This window comes from Hippoglossus hippoglossus, chromosome 5 (genome assembly GCF_009819705.1).
Source record: "Hippoglossus hippoglossus isolate fHipHip1 chromosome 5, fHipHip1.pri, whole genome shotgun sequence".
In the NCBI taxonomy this organism is placed as follows: domain Eukaryota; kingdom Metazoa; phylum Chordata; class Actinopteri; order Pleuronectiformes; family Pleuronectidae; genus Hippoglossus; species Hippoglossus hippoglossus.
In genome coordinates this window covers 14,613,621-14,637,765 of record NC_047155.1, presented here as the reverse complement: position 1 = coordinate 14,637,765, position 24,145 = coordinate 14,613,621, and the positions used below count along the sequence as shown (strand labels likewise).

The 24,145-nt window shown below is 42.3% G+C and overlaps 3 protein-coding genes across 3 annotated transcripts in view; 2 read left to right on the top strand and 1 right to left on the bottom strand.

The window, feature by feature from the left end:
* LOC117761837 (olfactory receptor class A-like protein 4) overlaps positions 1-24,145 on the top strand; it is a 946,130-nt gene that overhangs the window by 601,237 nt on the left and 320,748 nt on the right. The window lies entirely within an intron of this gene.
* Positions 663-18,648, top strand: LOC117761793 (sodium-dependent neutral amino acid transporter SLC6A17-like). Its single transcript, XM_034586038.1, has 12 exons — positions 663-1,096; positions 4,189-4,645; positions 7,752-7,909; positions 8,986-9,112; positions 11,302-11,483; positions 11,575-11,685; positions 11,781-12,022; positions 13,089-13,281; positions 13,371-13,563; positions 13,784-13,943; positions 14,588-14,750; positions 15,697-18,648. Exons 2-12 carry the CDS (start codon positions 4,363-4,365, stop codon positions 16,129-16,131), a joined length of 2,247 nt encoding a protein of 748 aa, XP_034441929.1. The 5' UTR covers positions 663-1,096; positions 4,189-4,362; the 3' UTR covers positions 16,132-18,648.
* Positions 19,065-23,526, bottom strand: LOC117761811 (tripartite motif-containing protein 16-like). Its single transcript, XM_034586076.1, has 7 exons — positions 23,147-23,526; positions 21,584-21,679; positions 21,251-21,484; positions 21,009-21,177; positions 20,826-20,924; positions 20,285-20,356; positions 19,065-20,178 (listed from the first exon to the last, which is right to left on the bottom strand). The coding sequence occupies exons 1-7, from the start codon at positions 23,408-23,410 to the stop codon at positions 19,628-19,630; spliced, it is 1,485 nt and encodes a 494-aa protein (XP_034441967.1). The 5' UTR covers positions 23,411-23,526; the 3' UTR covers positions 19,065-19,627.

Below are 24,145 nucleotides of genomic sequence, written 5' to 3'. Positions count from 1 at the left end.
CCTCAGCCACAGCCTCCCCGAGAGGCTGTCAGAGAGAAGTCGATGTTCACATACAAACTAAAAAAGAGAATCATACTTTGAGTATTCAATCATATGGTGGTTAATGACTTTGTCACCCATCACTTACACTGGAATCGTGTTAGGAAGAGATTTTCTTAATACCAATGTGGTCATAAGTACGGTGGCCCTGAAGTGCACATCACAAAACCCGAAAACAAATCACAAAACAGCTCAGAAGAAAACACCTCAACAGATCAAAAACACGTGAACAACCAATCAGCGATGAACCTTGTCGACAGCAGGTACTTACCTTTTCCGTAAGAAGTTAATGACAGGGTTTTGTATGTTTTACTCATTTGCCGTTGTGTATCGTAATGTTTTTGTTTTGCTTTCCTCCTTGTTGCGTTTTGTTGTGTTTTCTTATTTGCTTTTGTGTTTTGTGTTTTCTTTTCTTATTTGTTATTGTGTTTTGTAATATGTTGTTGTGTTTTCCTCCTTGTTGTATTTAGTGATGTGTCGTGTATTATTATTTGCTGTTGTGTTTTGCACTTCAATAATGTATAATTTCACAATCATTTTGAGCATCTGGAAACTTTTGTAAACAGACAGACTTTAAAATATGAGTGCAGTGACGAACCGCTTCAAATTTTAATGAATTGAGCAGCGAATGACGAAAGCTGCGTCAGAGAGCCACTTCCTCAGGTAGGAGTGGATAACCTTGACAAATGCGCGCACAGTTTTTGCCCCGTTTCTCTCGGTTTTCTGGCAGCTTCCCTGCTTCTCCCTCAGAGGTGCACTAGTGTCAAACACCAGCGTGTGTGCGTGCGTGTGTGTGTGGCGGTGGTGACGATTTGTCGCTGTTAATAATGAGAAGCGGTCCGTGCGTCACGGTGCGCTCCGGACCCTCCACCCTGCGTGTCAGAGCTGGAGGCAGGGCAGCATGTGATGATGCTCCGTCCTCCAGTGTCCTGTGAGCGCCTCAGTCAGTGAAGCAGGAGCAGCCCGGCGGATGTTTTAACGACTCTCTCCACAGATTCCATGACGGATGCACTCAGATTAAACCCTGGATATTGTTCATCGCCATTAAAGACTCACGGTGAGGACTGTTTTTCTTTTTTGTCTCATCCCTCCACATGTGCAGGTCTTCCTCAGTGTTATCACGTGGGTTTGAAAAGGTGTAACCTTTTTTATTTCTGCATAAGTTGTTAAAAAAAAGTTTGAATAGCCCAGTTTGTCGTCAATGCATGCTTTTGAAGTTGTGTGTAAAATTTGTGCTCAGAGGTCAGGAAATATTCCGATGTGACCTTGATTGTGTGATAAAAAAAAGACGCAGCATCTCTCGCTGTGAGCAGTTAAATCATAGATGGAAGAACACTGGATCAACAGCATCAGCACCAGAAGTGTCACCGTGGTGTTCCCAATGTGTGATGCTACTGAGAACATTTCACAACCTGCAACTGCTCCGTTCAACTGTATTCTAGACTTAAAAGATGCTTTCACAACAAAAAGAACCTTTCAAGTTGATGTTTTCATGCTTTTATAGTTATTTGATATCCTAAATTCTGGGGGGAAATTTGCGTTGACAGTTATATCAGGTCAGAATATTTTATTATTGACCACACAAACAGGTTATTCTTCGGTAGAGCATGGAAACGCTCATGTCAACATGAAAAATAACAAAGACGTAGACAGTGGTGACACTACAACATGATACCAGACAATATTACTTACACGGTGACATAACAGTGCATGTACACCAGGACTGTTGCAGAGGGTTCAGAGGCCTTATGGCAGTGGGGGGGGGGGAACATTTGCAGGAATTCGCTCTTTCTTTCAATACTTTGTGATTTCCATTGTAAAACCGCTGATGAGCCACAGACGGTGGCTCAGACCGGTAAGAACATGGGTCAGCGACCGATTAATGACCAAGTGTGGACAAGACTGATCAATGCAGCTGACACCTGCTCTTTTTACCCCAGTTTGTTTGGTGTTAAATTGTGTTACTGGAGGGCCTCACTATCATCTCGGCAAACACAACTCAAAGAAACGTTAATACACATTTGCCTTTTATCACTGCTGCCCACGTTTGCACGAGGGCACAACTTTTACCTGGATGTCCGTGATTGCATGTTGTGTCTGACGATGAAAACTGATGTGTAAGGTCGTGTGCTAATCTGAAATATCTCTTTCTGTATTTTGTTGCTTAAAGAAATGCTTGTGTAGTCGTATTGTCAGTCATTTACCAATGTTGCACATTTCTGGGTGTGAAAGCTCACATATCCACATGAAGAAGAACATTGTAATTGAAGTGACAAGTGATGCAGTAGAAACCACACAATGTCTTATATTTGTGTGTACAGCAAATTAATCCACAAGGCAGCCTCTACTGTTGATGTGACCTTTGTTCAGAATGAAGATGAGACGGTCATTTGTGTGGTTTTACTGGAGGTGATGCACAGTATAGTGAAACCCTAACTCTGTATATATATGTGTATTATCCCTTAGGCTGATGGATGCAAGATCCCTGAATAATCCTGAAATACACAGAGGTCAGGCAGATATTGTTATATGTATATTATATGTATATCAGAAGAAAATACTGTAGCGTTAGATCAAATAAATGTTATATGTAGATCTAGAGGCGTTTCCCTTCCATAGTAAAACAGGCCTCTGCCGTGCTGTGAAATGTGCTCAACTGTGTGTTGGCTTTTTTTCCAGCAGGATTACTGGTTGGGTGAGCGGATGTTGTTGGTTTTTTTCATGTCTACGAGTTGGCTGATTGATATTACGTGTCTCGTGTACTGCAGTTTGGGATTGAATGACAAGACAGAAAGAAAAAAAAAGCAGAGTTGCCGGGGCTTTACAGTTAATGCACACAGGATTATGACGATTTGTGAATGGCCGTGCACGGATTATTGCATCACAAGCTCATCTTGACATGCACAGAGGAGGGAATCTGTTGTGGGATGAAAAACGAATAAACAAGGAAAGCGAATGTGCATCCTGAGCAAGAAGAATGGTATTTTCTGTTTGTGTTATAGCTTTATTGTAATAGGAGCCCAGAGTTTATGGTTCTTGGGGAGAATCTGCTGAGTTTGTTTTAGGCTGATGCGAGCAGCTGGTGTTGTGACGATGAATGCATCACATTCAAGGTGCAGCATCTTCATCCAGCGCCTCTTGTCTGCTGTTACCTTCGGTTTTCACAAGGCCCTGGTGATCTTTGACCTTTGGTTTTTTCTCTTCCTCACCGAGAACAGTGTGTTCAAATAAACTACAAGCTTTGCACTTCTGCATTCCAGTGCATGGCAGTTTTTTTGTAATGGAGAAAGCTTTCGCTCAATAAGTAATGAGCCTACACAGTGGCTCGTGATGTGGATCAGGAGAACGCGCCATGGCACTTCATCCAAAGCATCATGTTCACTTCCTCCATTACGTTTGGGTTGAACCAACCTCTCTGTGAGAGAGGGGTGAGGATGGATGCTGCTGTGAGGCTTCAGGGGATTAGAGGATTTACAGGGGAAAAGCTTCACTGAAGTTAAGCTTTGCAGAACAGGGAAATTAAATAGAACAATTTGCAGGATTGGGAATTTTTTTGGAACCGGAAACATCATGTGGTTCTTTTGAGTGTTTGAGATGTTTTGTATGTGTGTGTGAGAGAGAGAAAGAGTGTGTGTGTGTGTGTGTGTGTGTGTGTGTGTGTGTGTGTGTGTGTGTGTGTGTGTGTGTGTGTGTGTGTGTGTGTGTGTGTGTGTGTGTGTGTGTGGTTGTGTGTGTGTGTGTGTGTGTGTGTGTGTGTGAAGTCCCTGCTGAGGTTTTTTGTTGAAAGATCCAGGTTAACTGAGCTGATAAATGGTCTCCTGTCCTCACTCTGACGTCCCTCATGGTTCTGCAGGGACATATGTATTAGCATGCAGTGTCATTACGAGCCTAACCGAGCATTAAATGGCCGAATAATTGTGTCAGCGATTGCGAGAATAGTTATTTAAAGATCAGAGCTGAGAAAACGAAGCTTAAAATGACATCAAATGAGCCTTGTCAAGGAGACGTACCTTAGTTTTTTTTATTATTCCTAAAGAAGTATATTTATGGATTTTTTTGGTCTAATAATGGAGAATTATAACACCTTTAATTTGGAGGAAGTCCTTGAAATAAAATGTACTATCCGACCTTTCTGTTTTTCTGATGCAGGACTGAGGCCAACACCTGAAATCCAGCTGTCACTCCTAAGTCTCCTTCTTACAGCTCCATCCATCCATCTCTTCTCCACTCTTTGCATCTCTTCACTCTGTTCCCACCAGTCTCTTTCTTCCATCTCTCTTTCACTCTCCACCCCCACCCCCCTCCCGACCCTCAGCCTCCCTCATGCCTAAGAACAGCAAGGTGACCCAGCGCGAGCAGAGCAATGAGCACGTCACTGAGTCGGTGGCCGACCTGCTCGCACACGAGGAGCCGCTGGACTACAAGAGCAGCTCCCTGAAAGTCGGAGGGGCAGCTGGGAAGAAGCCCCCACAGATAGAGGTGCCCGAGAACGATGGGCGCCCCGCCTGGAACAGCAAGCTCCAGTACATCTTGGCCCAGGTGGGCTTCTCTGTGGGACTGGGCAACGTGTGGCGCTTCCCTTACCTGTGCCAAAAGAATGGAGGAGGTGAGTTGGAGGCAAATCTCACTGTAAATCTCACTGTGAGCTGCATATGCTCATGTAAATGGAACTGTATGTCTGTTTTTATGAAAAAGTTAAAAGAATAAAGTGCCATTTATTTAACCTTGTACCTCTACAACATTGTTGAAGACAGTTTAACAACAACAAAAAATATCAGAGGTGATGTAGAAGAACCAGAGATACAGTCTGTTTTACTGTCGCTCAATCACGTTGTTACAGCCTGGTACCTACTGTACATTACCCACAATACAACCTGAGCGCTATCACTTCAGTCAGAGATTAGAATGTATGTGTACTATGCTACTTGCAGTTAATGCAGCCACTAGACACAAGCAGAGATGAGCATCTGGCTTCAGAGGTTTCCCAAACGCATCTCTTTTTAACTTATTCTTTGGACTTTTACCCAAGTGACATTAGTTGAGGTCATTGGTCAGTTTGTATCTAGACCCAAAATAGGCTTTATACAAGTTAGAGCTGGACGATACAATGATTACAATAATAATATTAATATATATACAATATGTTAATAATATAATTTATAAGATAACAGTAGTTTTAAGGATAATACATAACAGTCTTCCTACCACTAAAGTAATCTGCAGCCTGAACAATAAATATATTAATATTAAAATATTATCAATTATTAAGTCAGTGGAATTATATTGTTATAGTATGATAAAAGCTGTGTAATTGTTTCTTTTATCCATGCATCCATTCAACATCCATTATCTATACAGCTTATCCTTTTGAGGGGCGTGGTGGGGAGGGAGCCAATCCCAGCTGACAGTGGGCGAGAGGTGGGGCACTATCGGGACATGTCACCAGTGTAGTTGCTTTTATCCACATTTATTATTCAAAACAAATAATAATTGCAAAATAAAAATAAGTGACATAAGTTCCTTTTTCACAAGTTAATATGGTGATTCTGCTTATTTTTATTGACTTTGAACGTGCTGCTCCTAGTTAACATGAGTGATTTGAAATTTCTCACAGAATCAGTCAGAGTGATTTGCACGTAAAATGAAGTCAGCTTCTTGTTTCTCTTCTTTCTGTTGAACGTAAGCGTCTGATTGACCCCGACCATCACAAACATTGCATTTCCACTCGGCACAGAACTAACAGTAAAGCGCTGCAGTGTAGAAATGAATCCAATAATAGCTTCACCATTGATTATTACTGGCGGCAGGGCCAGGCCCAGCTGAACTGATACTCTAATGAACAGAGAAGAGCTCGATACAAAAGTGAGTGTAACTGTATGCAGATGGGGGTTTTATTTTGGTTTGAGATGCATGTAATCTGAGGCGTACACGGTGTAAGCCATGTGTTCACAGTTGCTGAAGAACATCATGTCACGACGGACGTGATGATGCCTCCGTCAGTCTGATTGTTTTCAGCTTTACGGCCCATGTCTGACTTATGTGCAGGATTTACTGTCTGCGGGGAGGCGCTGGTGACAGTAGAATCACTCTCGGACCGGTCAGGTTGTGCTGCCTGGCGAGCGGCCATTTGTCACTGTGTAATTTGCTGTCTGGCAGCCAATTACAGACACATTAAAAGGTCTGTGCGATTAGGAGTTATCGCTGTGTGGGCTCCTCTCTGCTTGCCTTCATCACCTTCCCTCATCGTGCCTTTCTCTTTTCTGTTTTATCACCCTCCATCATTTCTCCCCCGTTTCATCTCTATGCCAGAGACTCTGTTCTACATCGTTTTTATCACAGGCTCTAATGTTAAAATCCTATGATGAAGTGGATTTGTGAGTGAGTGAGTTGTTTGTCATCCGAGGCCTAAAACTCTCTGCCTCATTACTCCTCCCACTATGGGATGTGTGTGCCACTGAATGTAATTCCTACTTCTGATGTATTAATAGTAGTAGTGCATGTTTGCCCGCTATAAGTCTTTATATCCCGGATGATGACTCACCCTTTACAGATGAAATGGATTAAGCTGCATAGAGAAGCCTTTGGATTTCCATCAAAATTAGAAATGTAATTTAAAGAATATTCATCAGTTTAGTTTGGATATTTACATCATTTTGGAGCTGGGTGGTGGTGTGAGCTAGATGGCTAAATAGATTCTGACTCACTGAATCACTTTATCACGTTTTTCAGGTTAGATTCATCTAAAACTGTTTAATCACTGCACTTGTTCTGCGGGTATTAATACACAAATTAACAAGGAACCTAAACTCATCACATTTAGCAACAAAATATTTTGCATGTTGTAGGAAACTTTGGTTTGTTGGTTGGTTGGTTAGTTGGTTGGTTAGTTGGTTGGAAAATGAAAAATGATGAGTAGTGTCATGTTCTTTTGTCCCGAGGTATGAGAAGAGCCGGTCTCAGTTTGGTTCAACAAGTATTTATTTAGAAGCAATGAAAAGGTACAGCATAGCTATGGGCACTCAATGCACAGCCTCGGCTTTCTAGTAGCACGGGGTAGTCAAGAGTCGCGCCGAACGGACGGCGGATGCAGTACTTATAATAGTAGGTAGAACTTCATTGGTCAATAACGAGGGGGAGTCGCCGTGGTTTAGACCTTGGCTCTCCCTTGCTGGTGCGCAGGCGTGGTCCCAGCCTCTTGGCACTGGAATCCGAGAATGATGAGGAGCCGCTCCCAGTTTTGCCCCTCCTCTGACAGTTGCTGGGCAAATCTTCACATTCTGACAGTGTTTTGGTTTGTGTTTTACAAACAAACCTTGACTCGGCTTACGCCTTGTGAGTCTTCAGTAGTTTTGCAGATACACATGTGCTTATACGGTGTTGTTGTTCATTGGAGTGAGGAACATTGTGTTCCTGCTTTAACGGCTGTATGTTCTGTGTGTGTAAGCATGCACATTTTCCAGACAAGAGAACGCCTTTCCTATCTGCCCTTCAAAACCTGGGGCAGCTGCTTGAATTCTTTCTAAGGCATAGGTCACAGTTTTTTATAAGCACAGTGCATTCATGTATGTGTGATGTTGAATAAGCTAAGGGAGTTAGGCTGTAATATATAAAAGGTTAGGTATAAGAACAAGTTTAAGTACAGTGTATTGTATGCCATGGATTACAGTGAGTGTACTATGGCAAGCTCAGTTATAAGTCCTAATGTTTTCCAGGTGCCTACCTGGTTCCCTACTTCATCCTCCTCCTCCTCATCGGCATCCCGCTCTTCTTCTTGGAGCTGGCGGTGGGTCAGAAGATACGCCGTGGGAGCATCGGTGTGTGGAACTACGTCTGTCCCAGTCTGGGCGGAATAGGGATGTCAAGTCTGATGGTAAAGGAGCAAACATTGATTTTTATGAAATTGTTTAATCCATCATCACTGTAACTGTGGCCTGAAGACTGCAATATACAGCACTGTAGTAGAAAAGCAATTTGACAGCAGTGTGGTAGAAAGATAAAGTATATATTTATCTATCTATCTATCTATCTATCTATCTATCTATCTATCTATCTATCTATCTATCTATCTATCTATTTATCTATCTATCTATCTATCTATCTATCCATCTATCCATCTATCCATCTATCTATCTATCTATCTATCTATCTATCTATCTATCTATCTATCTATCCATCTATCCATCTATCTATCTATCTATCTATCTATCTATCTATCTATCCATCTATCTATCTATCTATCTATCTATCTATCTATCTATCTATCTATCTATCTATCCATCTATCTATCTATCTATCTATCTATCTATCTATCTATCTATCTATCTATCTATTTATATATCTATGTATATCTGTCTATCTATCTATCCATCCATCCATCCATCCATCCATCCATCTTATATCTTATATATGTATATATATATATATATGTAGGTTACTGTATATTTAGTATTGTATGTAGAAGCTAAACAATCCATTTTTTACGGTAAAAGACAGGATCAAGTTAAAACTCGAGTCATAACAACCGTCACACATCCTCTTGGGGCGTATGGCAGGTATTGGCGTGTCGGGGAGTGAAAGGTAGCCTTTCTTCGGAGTTGTGCGACTTGCACAGAAGTAGCTATAAATATCTCATGGAAGATCAGTGTTGAAAAGAGAGCACTTTAATTATTCATGCTTCCCTCAACCATATTTAGCTCCTGAATGTCCTGGCTGGCAGGACTGCTCAGAAGACTGACGGCAACAAGACGTGCAGAAAGCCTGCCGCCTTATTAGCACACTTCTTTCACTTTGAGATGAAATGTTGGCAGAAAACCTGATATTATGCAATTTATGTTAATGTATGTTGGCTCTTGTTGTCACATAACAGAGTGTAGGCTGCTAAATTACAATGGAAAAGGTAACAAGAAGACCATCAATCTATCTTTCTTATCTATTTTATCTATCTAGGTGTGTGGCTTTGTGGGTCTCTACTATAACGTGATCATTGGCTGGAGCATCTTCTACTTCTTCCAGTCCTTCCAGTATCCTCTGCCATGGAGCGAGTGTCCAATCAGAAAGAACGGGACACTTGCCAGTAAGTGACGTTAATTACTGAAGAATAGGCAAAGCAAGTTTATTTGTGTGGTACCTTTTAAATACAGATGCAGCATAGTTTAATGATTATGAGACTAAATAACTTCAATCCAAGCATGTAGGGTGTACTTTGTACAGCAAACTATTGTATATAAAAGTGGACGGGGCGTCTCCACTTCTTCTCACTATCCAGAAATGACGCTAAAATATCTGTGATACGAACGCCGCCATTTTGAGCATTTGAAGCCACAGTTTGCGCTGTAGCGAGGTCCTGTCGACACACGCACTCACATACATCACGAGTCTGTCTCAGCTGTCAATCATGAAGTTTCACCCCGTTTTTTACATCGTCAAATAACTAATTGAAACCAAATTTTGAAACATGAACACTTTAGTGTGATATGAACGACCGAAAACAACAGAAGCCGTCTTTGAGTGTGAAATTACTTGACGTGTACTTTGAGATTTAAGTTTGGTCCATGTTCCATCTGTTCATGGGGAGGAGGCACGATTCATGACGTATACTGCAGCCAACCACCACATGTCAATCGACCTCCCAACAGAGAGGTTATGTTTTCGACAAAGCTGATCATAGCTGCTGTCGTGTTCTTTTATCCCGAGATATGAGAAGAGTCGGTCTCGGTTTGGTTCAACAAGTATTTATTCAGAAGCAATGAAAAGGTACAGCATAGCTATGTGCACATAGCTATGGGCACTCAATACACAGCCTCGGCTTTCTAGTAGCACGGGGTAGTCAAGAGTCGCCCCGAACGGACGACAGGTGCAATATTTATAATAATAGGTAGAACTTCATTGGTCAATAACGAGGGGGAGTCACGTGGCTAGTGCACAGGCTGGTCCCAGCCTCTAGGCACTGGAATCCACCAATGATGAGGAGCTGCTCCCAGTTTCGTCCCTCCTTTGACAGTAGCTGGGAAAATCTTCACATTCTGACAGTGTTTGGTTTGGTGTTTTAAAACAAGCCTTGAGTCGGCTGACAGCTTGTGAGTTTTCAGTATGGCATGCACATTTTCTAGACAAAACAACGCCTTTCCGATCTGTCCTTCAGACCCTAGTGGCAGCTGCTTGAATTCTTTCTAAGGGTATGTCACAGTTTTTTAAGAAAACAGTGCATTCATGTATGTGTGATGTTTGAATAAAGCTAATGGAGTTTAGGCTGTAATATAGCAAGTTAGGTATGAGAACAAGTTAAAGTACAGTGTATTGTATGCCACAGATGTACAGTATTCTCAAAACAGGCCTTATCAGACAGGTGCAAGACTGAACTGCGATGTGACGCACACACACACACACAACAATCAACTTCAAGATTAAAACCAGCCAGCAACGGCTACTATCAGTCACTATGTGAAGGCCGCACATTTTCCCACATATTCAGCCCAAACTGCCCCTGCCCCCACCCCTGTCTAACATACTGCATTTGTTTAGAGTTCAGTTTCATTGCCATCTTCACAGACATACACTCAAAGAAAAACATAGATTTTAGTTTTAACACTGCTGGTGGAAAGAGAGGGAGCGATGATTCAGCCTCTGAGACTGGAGGACACTAATGTTGGAGGACAACAGCAGAATGTAAAACATTTCACAGGAAGGACAGAGGCTCTGTGCGTCTCATAGATGTATAACCAGTGTAACGGGGAAAGCATCGTGATTGAACGAGACAGTAACTAATAAACAACGAATTATGCGAAGGACATATTGAATTCAGAAGATTTAGTTTGTTGTACATCTAGAAAGAGGGTTTTCCTGCATGTGAAGCTGTAGCGTGTGTCCGTGCAGGTTGTGTCTTTGTGCATCTGCGTAGATAAATCTGCACCATCCTGCAGAAAAATGTTGAGAATCGCACTCAGCCACACACTATATATCATTTCCACAAGGTAACAGCAGAATATATTGTGTGTGCACTGAAAAAGATCTCAGGTGTTGTGAATTGTAGGTTCATTCTTTGCATAGCAAGCACACAGATGACCTTGTTTAGCTCACTTGCGTCTGACGGGTGTAAACCAGCCGAGAATTGAGATATTGACCCCGAGCAAACATTGTCGATCTCATTACTTTACTGCCCCTGTCATCTTCCTGCTGCATCTTCACACCTCCACTTCTTTTCCCTTCGATACTCATTATCACCCGAACTAAACCTCTGTCTCTGTCTGACTGTAAAACTCACAGTTGTGGAGCCCGAGTGCGACAAAAGTTCGGCCACGACTTATTTCTGGTACCGACAAACCCTGAACACGACCAGCACGATCGCAGAGAGCGGCGGCCTCAACCTCAAAATGACCCTGTCTCTGTTTGTGGCCTGGATCATCGTCTGTCTCGCCGTCATTAAAGGAATCGCGTCCTCTGGGAAGGTAGTGGAGTGATGGTATGATGAGAGAAAAATATGAAAGAACAGCACTGGTCTACTGTTCCTAAATCAGTTTTTTCTCTCATGGTTTACAGGTGATGTACTTCAGCTCTCTTTTCCCCTACGTGGTGCTCTTTTGTTTCCTGGTCAGGGGGTTAATGCTGAAGGGATCGGTGGATGGTATCGCTCACATGTTTACTCCCAAGGTTTGTTTTTCTCTATATGAATATTTAATAATATATATTAAGTGTATATGTACCAATATATAATACACACAACACTTATACCTTGTATCTCACAGCTGGAGAAGATGTTGGAGCCCCAGGTTTGGAGGGAAGCAGCCACCCAGGTGTTTTTCGCCCTGGGTCTGGGCTTTGGAGGAGTGATAGCTTTCTCCAGTTACAATAAGATAGACAACAACTGTCATTTTGACGCTGTGCTCGTCTCGGTCATCAACTTCATGACCTCCATTCTAGCCACGCTGGTGGTGTTTGCTGTGCTGGGCTTCAAGGCGAACATCATGAACGAAAAGTGTATCGTAGAGTGAGTACAATGCCTGCAGAGGCAGGAATCAAAGGAAACATATCATGTTCATATTCAGGTTCTTAATTTGAATGTGGGTTATGACTTGATAATGTTTACATTCTCTAATGTTCAGAAAACACATCACTCTCCTCATTCTGTCCACTTCTACAGCTCCTCTTTTCAGTCTCGGTCTAAAAGCCCAGTCTGCTCTGATTGGTCAGCTGTCCTGCTCTGTTGTGATTGGTCAACTACTTCCAGCGGAGATCATGTTTAGCTCTTAAATGTTTGCCTCCTCCTGGATTAAAGTGGATCTTCTTTGTGCACGTGACCAAATAACATTTCAACCAGACTGACACGAATCTACAGACATGCTAAATCCAACATCAGCTGTTTAGCAGATGTAATGCCTTCCTTGCTGACTGTCTATGCTAGTTATATTAGCATGCTATCATTTGGTAATTAGCAAAAGGTGCACATGAAGCTAAAGGGAAAGTTAGTTTAGTGAGTACTTAGTCATAAACCAAAGTATAGAGCTTTTTAACAGCAGCCATTTTGTCGTGACTTAAGCTAGTAGGTAAACGCAGGTGTTACTCATCACGTTAATTTAGACTGAACAGAACCTTCGTTAGCGTGATGAGAAACACCTGTGTTTACCAACTAAAAAACAAAATGGCTGCAGTGAAAAAAAAAACGATAGGACAAAACAGAAATAACGTCTGAACGTATTCGCCAATTTTTGCGATTCGTCCATTAGTTATTAAGACATTTTTGGACCATATTGACCAATCAAAGAACCAATCTTGATAGTAAAGCAAGAAATCGAAAGAATAATTTTATCAGCATGAAACCGGTAATACCGGTAACCCTGGGTCAAAACAAGAGGGAACTGGAGGAAGTATGTGATAGCTTAATGAATGATCTGAGAGGAATAAATATGTTTTACATAATAAAAACAGAGCCCTACATTATACTTTGGTTTTGAGTAAATAGCTCCTGAAATTTGCAGCTCCAGTGTAATTCCACCACTTTATATCACAACACTATCATTGGCTTTTTACATTTTTTACATTGCTCGTGTTTCAAGGAATTCTGAGAAGATCCTGGGGTACCTCAACTCAAACGTCCTGAGTCACGACCTCATCCCTCCACACATGAACTTCTCCCAACTCAGCACATCAGACTATGCTGAGATATACGGAGTCATCAAGACGGTCAAAGAGGACGGCTTCGCCCAGCTGGGTCTGGAGCCTTGTCTCCTTGAGGACGAGCTCAACAAGGTGAGTCTTAGAAAGTCTGTTTCTGCAGACATATCTATATCCATGTTCCATGATCATGACTCTTGACTCCTATGACCGTCTCTCTCCAGTCTGTCCAGGGCACCGGCCTGGCTTTCATCGCCTTCACAGAGGCCATGACTCATTTCCCAGCATCTCCCTTCTGGTCGGTCATGTTCTTCTTCATGCTAATTAACCTCGGCCTGGGCAGCATGATCGGCACCATGACTGGCATCACTACACCCGTTCTCGACGCCTACAAGGTCCAGAAGGAGCTTTTCACAGGTAAACATCCCCGACTCGTCCAGACAGACCACTATATATTTTAAGCTTAAACTCCTTATTTAGCACTTAAATAGGATTAAAGCACATTTGGGAATGTGATGCCTAAGGCTTTGTAAAATAGCTCTGAGCGTATAATCAACAGCAAAACAATAACAGAAACCAAATAAACACGTTTTCCAATGAATTACCAAATTGTTCTTCTTCTTCGTGTTTGTTTCAGTGTGTTGCTGCGTTGTCGCCTTCCTGTGTGGCCTGTTGTTCGTTCAGCGCTCAGGGAATTACTTTGTCACCATGTTCGATGATTATTCTGCTGGTCTGCCTCTCACTGTCGTTGTCATCCTGGAAAATGTGTCTGTCGCTTGGATCTACGGTACTAAAAGGTACATCTACCTGTGTGTGCATGTCTTTGGATCCTCAAACCTGAGTCATGAAGTTAAAGCATTCATCTGACAGGTGTTAAATAAGAATTATATGAAGGGATGTCGTATATTTAAGCAGCAGTGATGTTGAAGATGATGATGAAGGAATCTCCGCGGACACCGTTCTTGTTTGTATAATAAGGTTTATTACACAGAAGTTACAGGTCAGGACAGGTACCTAGGTATACCCGGAGACGTTCTCGGCCAATGAAGAAGTCTACCTCGCCGGTGCCGGACAAGCCTTCATATAGGGAAGTTGTTTCCGCCCAGGAAATAAGATAAAATGACGTCATACATAGGGGCCTCTAATTCAAAACATGCTTCCTACTTAAAGATGGAAACCCCTCTCTCTACTTCCTACTTAAAAATGGAAATCCCTCTATCTAACAGGTCAAAGAGAGTTTCTCCAGGTCAAAGAGAACTTAACGAGTATCATATCGAATAATAATTAGATTCATCTGAGAGTCAGGAAACGAGGGGCCCCCTAACCATGAACATTTCATTAACGAGGGGCCCCCTAATCATGAACATGTCATTAAAAAACTATGTTAGCTGAATATACCACAGGGACATCACTGTAATATGTTTTTGTTCTTCTGTCTCAGGTTCATGCAGGACCTGGAGGACATGTTGGGATTCAGACCGTGCATTATCTACTTCTACCTGTGGAAATATGTCTCCCCGTTCTGCCTCATCGTTCTCATCTCAGCCACTGTCATAGAGATGGCCATCAGCCCACCAGGATACAACGCCTGGGTCGAAGAGCTGGTCAGTCAGTGTGTGTGTGTGTTTGTGTGTGTGTGTGTGTTGACAGCAGAAATGGAGGAGCAAGAATTCAGATTCTTTACTTAAGCAAATGTAGCAGTAGCTCAATTTAAAAATATTGCATTACAAGTAAAGAGTCCTGCATTCAAAATGTATACAAGTAAAAGAACAGTAGAATAATCTAGTAGTATTTAACTATCAAAAATACTCAGTTTGCACCGTATTATATATTATTATATACTAATGCAGTAAGATCTGAACAGCTTTTCAATGTTGTAACTGGTTGAGAAAAACACTACTTTACTAATATTAGGAAGTTTAACCTATTACAATGCATCATACTTCTTTCAACCGTTCAAATGTTTTTCATGTAAATTATTTAATCTTAAGGAGCTAGCTAACTAATAAATGTAGCGTCGTAAATAATAAAATATAAAAAAAACCACATATTGTACTTAATGGCTGCTGAAGTTGAGGAGTCAGTCGTCCTCTAATCAAACATCTGACGAAGTGTCCTTGGGCAAGTTCCTGAACCGCAAATTGTGTGAGTGAAGTGTGATAGAGAAAAGGCTGCACATAAATGCTTTCTGTGAAAGGCAAGAAACAGCACTGTAAAGCGCTTTTAGTGGTCAGGTCAGCGGTTTGATTCTAGTCTTGCCCATTCCGCATGCCGAAGTGTCCTTGGGCAAGATACTGAACCCCAAATTGCCCCTTTTCTATAGAAAAAGTGCTGCATGGAGATGAACTGTGTGAATGTGTGTGTGAATGGGTGAATGGCAAAAACTGTACAGTAAAGTGCTTTAAATGGTCATCAAGACTTTAAAGCTCTATATAAATACAGACCATTTACCATTTCAGTTTCAGCTCTCTTTTCCATCTACAGAGCATTTTTGGGGAAATTAGTTTACAAGTTCCTCACTCTCACTTGACTCTCTTTTCATGTTTGCAGGCTCATGAACGTTTCCAGAGTTACCCTCCCTGGGCACTTGCCATGTGCTTCGCTCTAATCGTAGTGGCCATGCTTCCTGTCCCCATCGTCTTCATCGCTCGTCACTTTAACCTGATGTCCGACGGCTCCAACAAGCTGTCAGTCTCCTACCGTAAAACCATGATGAAGGACATCTCTAACCTGGAGGAGCAGGATGAGGCCAGATCCATCCTCGGAGCCAAACCCGGTGAGGCACCGTCATCAGCCCCAGTACACAAAGCATACCTCACTCCTGGAGAGAACAAACCCCTGGACCCGAACTCCCTGTCTCCAAACAGCTGCTACGGTACAAGCTACCAAAACGCTGCCATCAGTCCCACCACGCCAACAACACCGACCACGCCTGTCACGCCTGTCACGCCAGTCACGCCAGTCATGCCAGAGTCTGACTCTTGATTGCCGTCCAAACATCCAGTCCTGTAGCACAGTTTACCTTTCAGCCATAACGTCTCCACCAGGGATCACTGCAGCTCCGAGAGTCCCCACCACCGCCCTGCTAACGCCACTAAACGTAGTCGCCTAATTGATCTGAGCACACATGTCCCAAAAACCAAAAGTTTGCCCTGTTTCCCAGCATCTTGACATGTAGGCAGTGTGGAGATATATGTCAAAAGACAAAAATTCACTCTTAACAGTGACACACTGTATACACCTCTATTCTGTTTTGTGTTTGAAATCACATTATTTATTTGCTTGAGCAGAAGGTCTGTGATCTGCTTTTCTTTGCCTTAGTATAAGGACCCTCCGCAGACATAGCCCCCCTCACAGTATAATGCACACCCCTCTGCAGAGGATCTGGAAGAACGAATGTAGTGGAGCTGGTGTGGTGAACAGGCTTTTCACTGCAGCACAGTGGCACTGAGAGGCCGAAATGAATGTGCATATAAGGTTTAATGTTGTAGAGATACTGTTCATCAAAGCCATACAGCTTAACACAGATTACGTTATTTTCTATTACAGAATATGCAGTGATTTCACTTTGTCTCCATTGAGCTCTGTTCTGCTCTGAAATACAGAACACGTCACGTTGATTTGTCTCCACAGATCAAACTGCAGTTGCAAAATTGACCTCCTACTCTGTTTTGTTTGTAGTCATTAGTGTTCTTGTTCATTCTGTAAACAACAGTGTACAGTATATTATTATAATATAGGATAATATAGTTTTTATTTTCTGGAGGAGATCAAAGCCACCGTCTGTCTCATTGTGCATCACACACACACACACACTAATATATATATATATGTGTGTGTGTGTGTGTGTGTGTGTAGAGAATCGCTCATTTCAGTTTGTCTGCCAAAGAGTAAAAAGTACATAATAAAAAAACTTGAAGTTCCACTGACAGGAAGCACAGCTTTGTGTTGCGTCTTTGGTGCAGCTCTGACAAAATGACAATGCTACAAAAGCACAAAAAAGATTTTCCACAATTATAATGCACAAGCGAATTGACCTATTAATTTAAAATGTATGCACATGTAGAATTAAAATAATTAAATAGGTCAGACATAATGATGAAGCAATATATAGCACAAACTAGAATGCACAAACTATATTCTTTATGGAGCAAAAACATAACAAACACGTTAAACAAAAATCTGCAATGGACTAAAAGATTTATGAAGTTAAGGGACAAATATTCAAATTAAACCAGTTGAATTAATATTATACTCTGATATTTTGATAGTATGAACTTCTCTCTGCCTTAGACTTCTCACATGTTCATGCACGTACACGGGCAAACAGTAAATACATGAATATAACACAAATGTGCATATTTTCTGTATATTTGTGAAATATTACTGGACGTGCAGCCCCAGGTTTCCTCTTTGATAAAGGACTTTGACTCCTGACAGTCTGAACTGGTTTAGACAGTCAAATGAAGCACATAGAAGACACATAAAAGAGCACTTTTATTTTTGTCAGATGTTCAAAGCCATGGTGTTAAAAAACGGACTGTGTTTATATTCCTGTATATTTCAAGTGTATGTAGTTGTAATGAATAACAAAGATTTATCTTTTACAAGTGACCAGTATATAAATAACTGTATATTTTCATCTTGTGTAGCCTAAAGCTTAATGAGGTTGCATATTTTAAGATTTATCTATTTTGTAGTTTGTGTATGTTTGATGTGAAAACACTGCGGGCGGTTGGAAGTGATGTCTCTGTGTGTGTGTGTGTGTTTGTGTGCAGCAGCTGGTTGTGTTAATGGGAGCTGTGTGTTCTGGTTGCACCTCATGTTCAGTGATGTCCGCTCACCTGTTTTCACTTTAGGTTTACTGGTCTACTTGTTTGTAGCCCCACTAGCAGTTAAGCACAAATTACTCTTAGTTCATGACACAATACCTGTGAAATAACAACATTCAATAACAAGGAACATTTCCACAGGAGCTCAGGTTTGTATATTTTTTAAATTGCATGGAAGTGTCATCTAAATTCCTGTGAGAAACTTTATCCATGACACACATATATATCCACATAAATACAACATACAGATCAGAGTTTGACAAGCTGACAACATGACCTCTCTCCCTGCGCTGCCCTCAGGCCAAACCTTGTGTTGGTAGTAGAAGCAGTGGTAAATCTGACAATATTAAAACCGTTTAATTTATTCATCCATTCAGAAAGACATTGTGTGACACTAGTGTGGCTACAAACCTTAAGTCTTGTTTTGTTTCTCGTGCTGTTTTAGTTTGTGTGTCCCAGGTACTTCCTGTTGTTCAAGTCTGTAAATAATCTTGTGTAACCAAATAATTCCGAAGATGGATTTTATTCACGTGACATATATCAATGTCTTAAAAAGTAGGCTAACTGTTTTAGCATTAAATGTTACATGACGTAATAATGAATGTGATTGATTGATTTTTTTTTTTTGTCAGTAGGACTGCAATACAAATGTTTTGTTGTTGTCATGGCATTCGGCACATGTCAGGTACATTTAAGGTCGGTATAAAAGCAATATCAACAGAATAATTGAAGGAAAGGTTAACACCTGAGTTTCAGTTTAAAGCAATGATTAGGGATCATCCCTCAAATGTAATGGCTCTTGACAAGTCCTTGTGTGTGCATGTGTGCGTGTGTGTGCGTGTGTGTTTGTGTGTGTGCTTGCACTGTATATTGCTGTGTAGTAGACTCCTTCTTATGAGTGCAGAGCCTAATTGATCTCAAGCACTGTCTGTACAGGAGTCACGTTTAGAAATGTCCCTTTACAGCTTCCGTCTCTCTCCTTCCTCAGTCACATTATGATTGTACGATACTGACAGTTACTGAAAAAAAAACAATAAAAACAATTGTGTACAACATTAAAGAAAGGACATGCTGCTGTTGGATATGTGAATTTTTCTGGTAACTGTCACCAACAAGGTTATATTTTTATTTTTTTGTTTGTTTGTTTGTTTGCAGGATTACATGAAACACACTCCACTGCATTCCATGACATTTTTGTAAGGGGTGGGGCATGACCTAAGTAACCCATTCACTTTGGGTTCAGATCCAGTATTTTTTCTTTTCACTTTCTTTAACATTGTGAAATGTAAATAAAATTCAATAAAATAAAATAAAGACAATAAATTTCACTTATATATATTCTTTCACCTAAATGTTCCCTTATGAAAAACAGAGAAATAGAATATTTGGTAATTTGCCCCAAAGCAACTGGATAGAGCCAAGTGTCAGGAAGCCACAAGCTGTTCATGTGTTGAACAGCTTGTTACTGGTAGATATATTAATCTACCAGTAACAGACAGACATTCTAAACAATGTGTTGAAAAGCACATAGTTGTAACAAAAGGAATAAATCAAAAAATAAATAATTCATACTAGTTTTACACAAGGAAACTGAGATATGATCTTCCCGGAAACTGGCGCTGGGTGTTTATAAACCTCTGAATCCTTCATCATCTGTCCTGTGTCAAGTCACAGATCCTGATGGAACATTTCTCTCCGAGCCAGAAGCCTGGATACAGCGGCTCCGTGAATTCGGACTCCACCTTGTAAAGAAAGATCATACTGTCCGACACCTCGTAGAACGACAGAGTGCCCTCCTTGAACTTCAGATAAACCCCGATCCTGTGGTGACCGGGGCACCTTGTGAGCTGAACGCTGTCGCTGTTGTGACTCACTGAGTAGTATGCGCTTCGATCAAGGCTCCAGGAGATCGCAGTTCCCCCAAAGGCCGACAGCTTTGTGCGCGATTTTCTTTCCATGCCTTTGTAGACGAGGGCGATCTCCAGCTTGTCGCCTTCCACCTCGATTTCATAGTAGCAGCGCTCGGCCTGCAGTCCCTCCCTGCACAGCACCTGCCGCCGGTGGATAAACCTCTTCGGGTGACGGATCGGTGGAACCGAGCTCCTTAATATCTGAGTGTTCAGCTTCACCTCTTTGCCTCCCACAGACACGACCAGGTCCTCATGAGCTGTGGTGGGGTCCAGGGTGAGCTCACATGCATCTTGGGTCATGGAAGAGAAAGATGTGAGGATAGAAACAGCACAGTTGTGGTGGACTATGGTGGAGCCCAGCGCAGATAAGTGGACTGTATGAGATGATAAACTCACAGTGGAGAAACTCTGGTCTGGTTGTCGGCTCCTCGGCCGGTTCTGTCAGAGAGCTGTCACCTCCTGAGGAATCTGTGAGACGACATCAGCGCGTCATTCAAGTGTCACTACTGAAAAATGGAGTTTGGAGTAAATCACAGAGGTTTCTGTGTGTGTGTGTGTGTCTGTGTGTGCGTCTGTGTGTGCGTCTGTGTGTGTGTGTGTGCTGGCATGCCTATAGCTATGAGGGCCAATTTTGCGAATCCCATCATTGTGAGGATATTTGGGCTGTTTGACGGTTAAGACTTGGTTTTAGGGTGAGGGTTAGAATTAGGTTTAGGGTTAGGCATTTAGTTGTGATGGCTAAAGGGGCTTTAGGATGCATTTTGTCAATGAGTGTCCTCACAACTATAGAGAGACGTGCATTTGTGTGTGTGAGTGTGTTGTGTAGAAATTGGGCTTTTAATGTGTTTCAGGACATTTCACAAGATGGTAGAATTGCATTAATCCACAGAAATCATTCTTCTTCATTTCAAACATTTGGTCAAAGTTTAATACACACTGTGGAACTGTGAGACACTGGCTTCATGTTCTTGCTCATTGTCAATCTCCTCTGTCTCCTCTGTCTCCTCCGCTGATTCCTGTTGCTCTCCTCTGTCACCTACAATCAACACAGGCACAAATATTCTTAAAGAAAACACTATGATTGGAGACAATATCTCCACATGTCGACAAAGACACCAACCATTGTCAGAAATCAAGGAAAATTCCTTGTTGCAAAATTCCTCCATCTGCCTCCCGATCCGCTTGACAGCTCTTCTTGTGAACTTGAAGGGGAGGAGTGGGTCCTCTGAGGCCTCGTCCAAAGGGTGGAGGTGCTCATCTTCAATGAGATGCTGCAGTGACGGCCATTTCTGCGAAGGGAAACAAGTTAGGAAGAGGCACAGGCATGGGGACTTCTTTCAGACACAGGTGTGATCACAGTACCTGCAGGAAACAGACATCTCCGTCCGTCCGCGCAAGACGACCCAGCTCTTCATCCCGCTTCTCCATCTCCTCCATCTCGGCCTCCAGGGTCTGCATGGAGACGTGAACCCGAGCCGCCGCCGCCTCCCCCTGAGCGCCAATCAGATCCCTCACTGAGAGGTAATGTCTCTGCAGCGAGTCAATGACACTGACCAGCACGGCTTCACAGTAGTCCGCCGTTTGTTTCGCCTCCTCCTGTTTTATGCACACACAGGTGAGTGGGATCCATGTAACTGTATCTGGGTCCATTCATACAAACAGTATAAAGATCACACTGTCACACACGCTCCTCACCGGAATCTGTTCCATGATCTTCTTCAGGTTTCTACATTTCCTCTTTCGTTTGAGCCGAATCTGTTTGGACTTCAACTGGATCTTCTTCAGCTCCTCCTGTAACGTGTGTTAAACGGACACGTGGACACATCAGTTGTTTGAATCCGGTCGGTACAGCAGCAATGCAACTTTTTTGAAAAGCTGTTACATATGTGTTATGTTGTCGTAGTTTGGTGGGCTCTGACCATTGTTTGGATTTTGTTCGTTTGGTTTTTGCGCTGATCTACAAAATTGGTTTTAATTACATTAATGACATTTACTTTACTAAGAACATAAACATATATATATAATTTCTTTTTATATGTATGTTGAGTATGTCATTATCTCTTAACGGTAAAGAAATACCAGATGTGCTGTGTAAGGATATCTGACCTTCAACCTTGCTCCCCTGGGGATACGCAGGCCTCAGTGAGACGTGCAAAGACAAACCTTAACACATCAAAGATTCCTTCACACTTCCTAAGATGTTGTTCCCAAGTCCTTACCACAAGGAAATGTAATTGAGGCTTGATATTTTACAGTTTAACATATATTTCACAATGAATAACTAGAAAGTACACAAATAGAAAAAACTTTCTAACTTGAATAAAGTAAATAACCATAATTGTTAATAAGTCGGTCTGGCTCTGGTATGAAGCTATTAAACATCTATTTGAAATATTTCTTTGTAAATAGAAATCTACCATTACAGGCAAGTTGTGTTGTTGGAATTTACTGTTTCCTGGGAATACCGGAAGGAAGAGGTCCACAAAAGGCCTAAATATCTAGAGCCTAACCCTCTATCGGGGCCACAGAGCATGGATAGAAGACCTGCAGTGAGCCTATCAAGGTGCTGCAGGGGCTTTACAGGTGCACTCTACTACACTGAGCTCTTCGTCTCCTTGGTAGTAGAGAGCTGCAGGAGAGAAGAGGTGGAGGTGTCTGAGGATCAAGAGGGGAGATCTGTGGAGTAGCACGGAACTTGGACCCAAGTCAGGGACTGGTCACCCTCAGGTCACCCAGCAGGTGAGAGTGTGTCTGATGATCATAGACCCCCCCCAACACCCTCTGACCCTGGGCTCATCACTGAAGATGAGTCCAAGTCGCACCGACTGGTGTTTCCACAAACTGAAGGGGCAAACTTCTCCTGTTGTTTTCCTTCATGAAGCTGCTGCACAGGATGAACTGCACTGATTCAGACATACTTTATGCAAAAAAATCACTGCAACGTCTGCTTTTTGAATAAGACAGAAAAAACATCTACAACTGTCCACATCTAATGTTGAGGCTGAGGAGCAGAGGTGACAGGGACTTTTACTTATACTGTCTTTTTACAATGCTTTATTTGATCTATTTTACTCTTTTCTCATGTGTAACATTGTTTATTTGTGTATCTGTTGCTGTGTGATCTTCAAGTTGCTTTCAATTGTTTTTTTGTTGTTTGCCTTCAGTTTTTTTATAGTTTCACCCGCAGAGCTCCTTGTAACTGTGTTTAGAAACTGATTTGCTTACTTTAGAAAAAAGGGGGTTGTTTGATTTATGTACCTGTTTCCTCCTCCGCTCCTCTCCCACGCAGCCGATCCGGTGTCCTCGGTGCTCTTGTAAAGCGCACACCACACAGATGATCTCCTCGTCGGTGCAGCAGTAAACATCCCGCGGGCCGTCGTGTCTGCGGCACCGAGCGCTCCCCTCGGTCCCGGGGTCAGCGCGGCTCCGGCGGGGTCTCTGCGGGGCCAGTCCCGGTCCATCCTGCTGCTGCTGCTGCCTCCTCTGCGCGTCCCTCAGCAGCTCGGACAGAGAGGAGTTCATGACTCGGGACAGCTGCACGGACAGATGTCCCTCTGCTCCTGGTACCAGCGTCTGCAGAAGTTCTTCCCGCGCCCGAAGTGAAGCGATCGACACCGACAGGAGCGGCAGAAGTTTACTTTCACTTCCTCAGTCTGTAGTCAGGAAGTGAGTGGGTGTGTCCAAAGTTTCAAAACAAAACAAAAAGGCCATTGGTCGTGGTGATGTGGGGTCCTCATGCTTAAGAGAGATCGACTGATTAATCGGTTGCTCGATAAAATCAGCCATATGAGCCCCATCTGTTTTGGATTTTATGTTTTGCAGATATGCAACGATAAGAAAACGTACACAATCTCACTCTGTGTTTAAAAACAGGCATTAGGACAGCCCCTCTCGAAAGGAAATGCTCACTCAGATATTTTCATGTTGAATTGATTATGTACTAATTGATGACAAGCAGGGGTTAGGCCCACACTAAGTAGATCCTGGTTGCAATTATATCCAGTATAGAAGAAGTGTACTCATTTTTTAAAGTAGCATGACACCATTATGACAAAGCAGATAGGAGAAAGCTTCTCCACCTGCTTTCTGGTTCAAACTATCTGCCTGATTGGCTGAAAGGGCACAAGCAGAGACGAGGGTGGGCACAAGGAGCTGAAGGTTTGAAGCTCATCCTTCCTCATACTGTTTTTTTCCCTGCAAAACAGTAAGTTATTTTATCTTATATGTTTATGTCAAGAAGAGTCAGTATTTCAGTAC

Coding starts and splice junctions, on each gene's coding strand:
- LOC117761811 (XM_034586076.1), bottom strand. CDS start 23,410: ATGAACTCCTCTCTGTCCGAGCTGCTGAGGGACGCGCAGAGGAGGCAG. Junction 21,485..21,583: donor AGATCATGGAACAGATTCCG/GTGAGGAGCGTG, acceptor TGCATAAAACAG/GAGGAGGCGAAACAAACGGC. Junction 20,925..21,008: donor TTCCTTGATTTCTGACAATG/GTTGGTGTCTTT, acceptor TGTTGATTGTAG/GTGACAGAGGAGAGCAACAG.
- LOC117761793 (XM_034586038.1), top strand. CDS start 4,363: ATGCCTAAGAACAGCAAGGTGACCCAGCGCGAGCAGAGCAATGAGCAC. Junction 12,023..13,088: donor AACGAAAAGTGTATCGTAGA/GTGAGTACAATG, acceptor TCGTGTTTCAAG/GAATTCTGAGAAGATCCTGG. Junction 13,282..13,370: donor TTGAGGACGAGCTCAACAAG/GTGAGTCTTAGA, acceptor GTCTCTCTCCAG/TCTGTCCAGGGCACCGGCCT.